Raw genomic sequence first — 7,730 nt, forward strand, 5'->3', positions numbered from 1 at the left:
CCCGTAGCTGCAGCGCCGGGCAGGTTTGCTACAGGAGAGTCCTGCTTCTAGAGCCAAGGTCATTCCGTGCAGGCGGCCGGACCTGGGGCTGCCTTGAGATGAAGGTGTCAGTCACCCCATCCTGTCACCCTGGGAGGCAGAACAGTTAATGGCAGAGGCGTGGCTTGAGTCAGGATTTATTGTTAGCAGCTCTCAGAGCATTTGTGGTGCTAAGCCAGAGTGTTCCTCTTACAGCCCGTGAGCTCATTAGCTGAGTAACTGGAGTCCACTGGCTGGAGACTGTGGGCAGAGGTAGTGGGGACGTTGGACATTGGGTTTTGGTGTTCTAAGGAGGGTGGGGAAGAGAGTGGGAAGCTTGTGTGTGTGCTTAAAGGGAAAAAAGCCTCAGGAAACGTGTGGATAGTCTCTATCTTAGCACAGGGGAATCATGCACTCAAGCTCTGGGTGTTGGTAATTGCCCAGTTACATACCAGCTTATTGATGAAGTAAGAGCTTAAGCTGTAGAAGCTGTGAAAGAAAGGGATACAGTCTCTGTGGGACAGCGTTGGCTGCTGTGGTGTGAAATGGTGCTCAGTGTTCACAGGGTTCCTCCCTGGCCAGGGTGGTTTATGGCCTTTGGCTGGTTTATGTCACTGTCAGAAAGAAGACAAAGTCTAAAACACTTGAGGACTTCCCAGGGAGGAGCTGAGGCTGATGGTGCCCAGCACGTGTGTGGCTGGTTCTGTGTCAATAAGCAGCAGTGGGAGTTGTGTGGTGGAGCCCCCAGTCTCACCAGTCACTCCTTGCTTGCAGGAAGAGATGTCGGGAGAAAGTGTGGTGAGCTCAGCAGTGCCAGCAGCGGCCACTCGCACGACCTCCTTCAAAGGGACGAGCCCCAGCTCCAAGTATGTGAAGCTGAACATCGGTGGTGCCCTCTACTACACCACCATGCAGACCCTGACCAAGCAGGACACCATGCTCAAGGCCATGTTCAGTGGCCGGATGGAAGTCCTCACCGACAGTGAAGGTAAGGGGCTGCCCCCTGGCCTCGGGCTGGTTTCCTTCCTCTGTAGTGGAAATAGCTCAGAAGGGGTTGGAGAAAAATAGTAGAGAACAGAGAGGAACATCTAGTTGTAGGTCCAGATATTTCTATGTTTTGTTAGTGCTGAACCTTAGCTTACACAGCTGAGAAAAGACGTGGAACAGAAGACTTGTGTGACGTGAGAGGAGTCATGCAGAGACCTAAGGGAAACCTTACAACAGTTTTCCAATACCTAAAGGGGCTACAAGAAACCTGGAGAGGGGCTTTGGACAAGGGCCTGGAGGGACAGGACAAGGGGAATGGCTTGAACCTGCCAGAGGGGAGACTGAGATGAGCTCTGAGGCAGAAGCTCTTCCCTGGGAGGGTGCTGAGGCGCTGGCACAGGGTGCCCAGAGAAGCTGTGGCTGCCCCATCCCTGGCAGTGTTCAAGGGCAGGTTGGACACAGGGGCTTGGAGCAACCTGCTCTAGTGGAAGGTGTCCCTGCCCGGGGCAGGGGTTGGAGCTGGAGGAGCTTTAAGGTCCCTTCAACCCAAACCAGGCCAGGATTCTATGGCTTGAATAGTTGACTGAACAGCAGAAGGACAGGAGCGAGTCCCGAGGCTCCTGTCAGGCCCAGACAGCACGGGCTCTGCTTTTGGAATACTAACACTGAAGCTCTCAAGCATATGGAAGATGCTGGGAGAGTGATTGAGAAACTGTGAGTCAGGACTTGGGTATTTACGTTGAAGCCCAGGAGGCAGTTCCCTGGTCTTGTTTCCTTACCTCAATACGAGTATAAAATGACACTGGAACAGGGTTTATGAGCTGAAAGCTGGTTTCTTGGAAGTGAAATGGTTTCCTTGTGAGAGCACGGATTGTTGGCTTCACTGAACGGAGCCAGAAACTTGCTATTGTATTAGTGACAGTCAAAGGAGAGAGCTGGCAAACGGCTCTCTCCATGTTAAACGTGTCTGGAAAGAAGGAATGTGCAGGATGTCAAACAACAGCCTTCTAAAGGAGCAGTGCCCAAATGCTTCACTTCCTCACCAAATACATTTGATTTTATCTTCTGCTGAGATTCTTTAAAACATTTAAATGAATACTCTAGCTAAAACGTGTGTGTGATAACTGCAACAGGGAGCAGAGGTTTTCATCAGCATTCTCATGTTGTGGGAGTGTCGCAGGGTTTAACTGGAAGCAGTGTTCTCTTTATGGGAAAGAGAAGTTTTCCCTGTAACTGAGGGCTTGGATACCGTGTCTGTGTTAATAACTGGTCTGTTGAAGACCTCTCCCCTCGTTGCTGAACCTCAGGCACTAATTTGAGACTTGCCAAGTCCCTCACTTTGGAAGTGGGTCAGAAATTCCAAGTGGATTGTGGAAGCCCATCCTGGCGTGATCCCGCCGCTTCCTCTGGGTGTCCTGGGCTGGTACATCCTGGGCTGGTACATCCCGTCTCATTCCCAAGGCTGCAAGTGCAGGTTCTGTTTGCTGGACAGCAGCTGACAGAGTTGCCGCTGATATGAGGGTAAGTGGAGTTGAACGTGCTAAAATCTCATGCTTGAGACATAAAACCCCAAGTTTGCTTTGCTCTGAATCCCACAGTGTCCGTGTGGGATTGGGCCATTTTGCCAGTTTGTGTTTTAATAGGAATTTGATACTTCCTGCATGTTGTAACTGAGACACTCCCATTGCAGTAGATGTTGCTTTATCTCCCCGAGCCTGGGGTGACACTGGAAACTGGGACAATGGTGTTGGAGCTGGTAAAGGAAACCCTTTTTATCTGAAATCCTTCAAAACACCCTCATTGGTCACACCCAGAGCCTGGCTCCAGGCAAAGTGTTCCTGAGGAAAAGCAGCCGGAGGAGCTTGTGGAGAAGCTGGAAGGAGGCAGGTTTTGAACCAGCCTCTGGAATGTGTCAGGAGGGCTCCTCCTCTTTGTTTAGATGCATCCTCCCGAGCCCAGCACCATCTCCCAGCTCTTTCTCAGAGCTTAACACTTGCAACATGCTGCTGGGTGGGAGGCAGAAAAGACTCGAGTTCTCTCTGGTGGTGGATGAGTGTTTGCAGCTTAGAAATTGTTCATGAACTGTAGAAAATTGCCATTGGTGTGAGTTTTCCAGGTGCATCCAGCTCTTTCCAGGTTTCTTTTCTTCAGTGTGGTTATTTTCCTCTCTTTGCTATTAACCAGCTGATCGAGGTGCATGTTTCTATCCAGCTGCTAGTAAGACTTGAGCATCAGGCAGGCTTCAGTGTCAGGCTATTTCATCTGTCAAAGCCTGCTCCGAAAATGCAGCCTGGTTTCATTGGAGTGTTTGGATGCTGTCCCTGCGACTCGTTGTGAAACAACAGGTGAATTTCCTACTGTGTGTACGTACAGTTCATGGATTCCTTCCTCAGTAAGTGGATCCCAGGGCACTCTTGTAATGCTGCAATTAAAATAGCTTTAAAGGACTCCAAATGAAACCCACTTCTGGAGCTTTGTACAGCTGTGATGGAGTGGCACAGGGTCATTTCGCTGTGAGTCATTGTGCTGTGCCTGTAGGTTTGGCTCTTTGGTTAGAAGAGGGGGTTCTGTAGCCATCACTTGTATTTTGCAATGCTGCTTGAAACAGTCTCTCGTCTCCAGATGAAAATGAGCAATTCTGCCTCGGTTTCACCGTCTGTAAACAGAAAGTTCCAGCAGATTTTTACAGCCTACAAGGGGAATCACAGTAGGGATGGTAACAGAGACGTTTGGGGATCATAATCGTGCTCTCACCCTGCCCTTTGCCTTCCTGCACGTTGGTGCACTCAAGTAAACTCTGTCAATAGCTGTGGGACAGGGACTGTCGTGGTTTCAGCCCAGCCGGTAACTCGGAACCACGCAGCCGCTCACTCGCTTCCCCCCTCTTCCTCCCCCTGCTCCCAGAGGGATGGAGAAGAGAATCAAAGGGATGTAAACCCCACGGGTTGAGATAAGAGCAGTCCAGTAACTAAGGTATAATACAAACCACTGCTGCATGAGACTGAGAAAGTCCTTGGTCGGAGTAAACATTACTGAGCAACAACTAAACCCATCGGTGTTATCAGCGTTGTTCCCAGGCTGAAAGTCAAAAAACACAGCACTGCACCAGCTACTGAGGAGGAGAAAAATGACTGCTACAGCTGAACCCAGGACAGGGGTGTCCTTAGTTATTAGGGTGTCTTGTGCTCCCTTTGCTCCTTAAAATGGGAGATCTCACTTTCCATACCTCTGATTGGCAAATGGGCTTTTCCTGCTCTGGTTGGCCAGGTATAGCCTGGATCAGTCTTTTGTTCTTTGATTTCTCTGTCTCTAGTTCTCCTGCCTCCAGCTTTCTAGTCTGTGACAGTGCAATTGTGAGCACACTGTTCTATGTAGCAGCACAATGAGGGAGATGGAAAGCCTGTAGTGAACTGCTGGAGAGTGGCTCGGTTTCCCACAGCAAAGGGCTGCATTCCCCTTTGAATTGAACCAAATGCTCAGACTTTACCAGCAATTCCATTCATGCAGAACACACAGGGGCTGCTTTAACCTACTTTCCTTATTTGTCCAAAATATGACTCCTTCCCCACAAGCGTTTCCTCGCTGCATTCCTGAGCTGCAGCCTGGAAGAGTGACCATCTGTTCATTTATGGCAGGGGGGGAGACACTGCTCAGGGTCCAGCCAGGGCGGGCAGCAGACAGGGACAAGAGGTGAAGCTCAGATCCTGTGTCACCAGCTCCTGTTGTAGCTCTGTCTCCTCTTCCTCGCAGCACTGTCAGCACGTAGCAGTGCTGCAGCAGGGCAGGGGCTGTACTTTCTGCTTACACGTACTGCTGCATCGTGGCTTGCAGCAGGTGATGTTGTGCTGGTAACTGCCATGTTCTATCACGTTAATGCACTTTGGGGGGATGCAGTGTTTGCTGTGACACTGCCTAATCTGTGCTGCTTTTCTCTTGCCAACCTTTTTGCACCTCTACTGGATCACAGGGGGTTCTTGTGCTGTTTTCAGGTGCAACAACTTTTAGATGGTCAAGTTTAGCTGGCTTTAGTAACTGTCTGTAAGGAACAGCCACATGTATATGTCAAAGGGCCCTAAGGTAGAAGGCAAGAAAATAATGCGTCTGGGCTTTGGGATAGAGGGAGAACAGAGTTGGTTGGTTTGAGAATGAGAAGTATTTGTTCCTCTGTTTCAGTTAATTATTGTCAATAACTGGGAAACTGTAAGAAACAAGTGAACTTCCCACCTTACTCCCGCATACTCTGCACTGGAAATGCAGGAGGAGATGATATATTCCCTGGGCTTTCTGCTGCTCCGCTTGCCAGCTCAAGCAAGGAGCTGGAGTTTATCCCTCTTGGCAGGAACCTGCTTGGTGCTGGTGTCAAGGCCTTTTGCCATGTTTGCTTCCACTTCTGCTTACTGTGCCCTTCCTCTGTCCCCAGGCTGGATCCTCATCGACCGCTGTGGCAAGCACTTTGGGACGATCCTGAACTACCTGCGGGACGGGGCTGTGCCGCTGCCGGAGAGCCGCAGGGAGATCGAGGAGCTCTTGGCTGAAGCAAAGTACTACCTGGTCCAGGGGCTGGTGGACGAGTGCCAGGCAGCCCTGCAGGTAGGTCACAGAGCTAAGGGGGTTACTCTGGTTGCAGTGAGGGGTCCACAAGAGGCTGCTGCAGGTGGGAAGCAGCATCTGGGCAGAGCGAGATTCTCTGCTGGTCTCTTCTTGGTGCCTTTTGGAGGCTGGGATGGAACAGAAATAGTTGGTGCTGTTCATCTGCTGGAGTCTGGTCACATCCAGAAAGATGTACTGAGTCGTTCCCAACATTTAGTGCTACCCAGTTACAGGGAGAAGTAGTTGCTCAGTTTCCTCCTCTGGCTCCTGGCAGCGTGCAGGGAGCAGCACCCTGGCTCCTCTGCACTGTTCTTCACTGCCATCAGGGTCTTAGGCAGCAAAATGATCCACCGTCAGCACAAGCACACTGACCTCTTCAGCACAGAAGATGCAGGATCTTCCCAGTTCTTAGGAGCGTGCCCTAACGTCCATTTATATTCAGCTGCTGTTTGATTCTTGTTTCAGCAGAACAAAGATGCATATGAGCCGTTCTGCAAGGTACCAGTCATCACGTCCTCCAAAGAAGAGCAAAAACTCATAGCCACTTCCAACAAGGTAAGAACCAGGCTGTGCCCTGGCCTGGGGGGGCGAGAACCACCCGTGGTGTAGTCACAGAGGGACTGCAGCCCCACTGCCAACCTGTGCAGGCAGCTCTGCACCAGCACCAGTAACAACATCCCGCTGGGCTTGGGCCTGATGGTGTCACACCATAGTGCAGTTTCTCTGCTTTGGGGTCCTGGTCTGAGCTGGCATTCTAGCTCTTCCTGTACTGCCTGTGACTGATCTATGGTTTGTCTTTACAGCCAGCAGTGAAGCTGCTGTATAACAGAAGCAACAACAAATATTCCTACACCAGGTAAGTGACTTCTGCTGGACTTACTGGAAGTTTTAATAGACTAAAACCCGTGCTAAGCATTTGCTTTTCCCTCACTCGGAACCAGTGACAGATTGCTGCTGGCAGGCACTCAAGTTTTTCCCTATTAATTTCAAACTTCAATCAGAAGGGAGCTTGCTGTCATCCATGGAAGGCTATTTCTGTGCCAGAGGAGTTCCTCTCATACTTCAGTGCAGCTGGCAGAGGCTCCTGGCCAGCTGCTGGCCTGCCTTTCCCATAGGCTGCCGCACCTTCGCAGCACGTTCTTTGAATGCAGGAAGCTTTCCATGCTGCAGTGTTCTCAATAAGTGGTAAAATCAAGGCTGGGACCTTGTCTCCTTTTCCTTACTCTGCGTATGTTCCGTGATACAACGCTGTTCCCATCCAGCTGGTGCTCAGCTTGAGCTTAGGATTGGTTTTCTTGGGTGATAGAATTTTATACACCAAAGAAATGGTCCTGGGCAGTATTATTCTCAGTACTGCTGATGTATTACTGCTCCTTCAGCAGCAGGTTTTCCTGAAGTGGATAAATAAGTTACCCACTGCAGGGCTGGATACCAGCTGTAAGCACTGCCCTTAGAGGCACAGTGAGCCCAAGGAAGCTGGGCTGAGCGGCCTGTACGTGCTCAGTGCCTGAGCCCCCGTTGTGTTCTGTGTGCTGCCTTCCTTACCTTGAGGTGACCAGTCCCTGCCTTCATCCCTCGCAGCAACTCCGATGACAACATGCTGAAGAACATCGAGCTGTTTGACAAGCTCTCCTTGAGGTTTAACGGGAGAGTGCTCTTCATAAAGGATGTGATTGGAGACGAGATCTGCTGCTGGTCTTTCTACGGGCAGGGGCGGAAGATCGCCGAAGTCTGCTGCACTTCCATTGTCTACGCTACTGAGAAGAAACAGACAAAGGTAAGAGCAGAGCCCTGAATGCTTCCAGCAAGGGGCTGCTGGCAGCAGCTTCCTGACATCTGGTCCATTCTTAACACTCCTTCCTTTGTTGGGCATCTCTGTAGCATAATCGGTGCCATTCAAAGTGGTGCTGGTCCAGGGGGTGCATTGGGGTGGACGCTGCTTCCCTGCGCCACTTACACAGGGTGATCGAGATATCCCATAATGCAGGTTCAGTCCAGTTCTTTATCTTTAGACAAACTTGTGCATTTAAGCAGCTTTGGCTGACACAGATCGTGGTGAGCAATGACATGACTTCCCCGTGCCACCTTCCCTTCCCCAGGGGAAGCCTGTCTGAGTCTGCCGCGCGGGCCGGCCA

General features: G+C 50.8%; 1 protein-coding gene across 1 annotated transcript in view; it reads left to right on the forward strand.

Annotated features, from left to right (window-relative positions):
* Positions 1 to 791: 791 nt before the first annotated feature.
* Positions 792 to 7,730, forward strand: part of LOC104410120 (BTB/POZ domain-containing adapter for CUL3-mediated RhoA degradation protein 3) — a gene marked incomplete at its 3' end in the record, with an annotated part of 7,229 nt that continues 290 nt past the window's right edge. Inside the window, exons 1-5 of the mRNA XM_010020199.1 lie at positions 792 to 1,006; positions 5,426 to 5,595; positions 6,064 to 6,150; positions 6,399 to 6,451; positions 7,177 to 7,372. Of these exons, the coding sequence (XP_010018501.1) occupies positions 799 to 1,006; positions 5,426 to 5,595; positions 6,064 to 6,150; positions 6,399 to 6,451; positions 7,177 to 7,372 (714 nt within the window). The remainder of the gene's footprint in view (positions 1,007 to 5,425; positions 5,596 to 6,063; positions 6,151 to 6,398; positions 6,452 to 7,176; positions 7,373 to 7,730) is intronic.

The sequence above is a fragment of the Nestor notabilis genome, unplaced genomic scaffold, assembly GCF_000696875.1.
Source record: "Nestor notabilis isolate BGI_N333 unplaced genomic scaffold, ASM69687v1 scaffold28968, whole genome shotgun sequence".
Classification (NCBI taxonomy): domain Eukaryota; kingdom Metazoa; phylum Chordata; class Aves; order Psittaciformes; family Psittacidae; genus Nestor; species Nestor notabilis.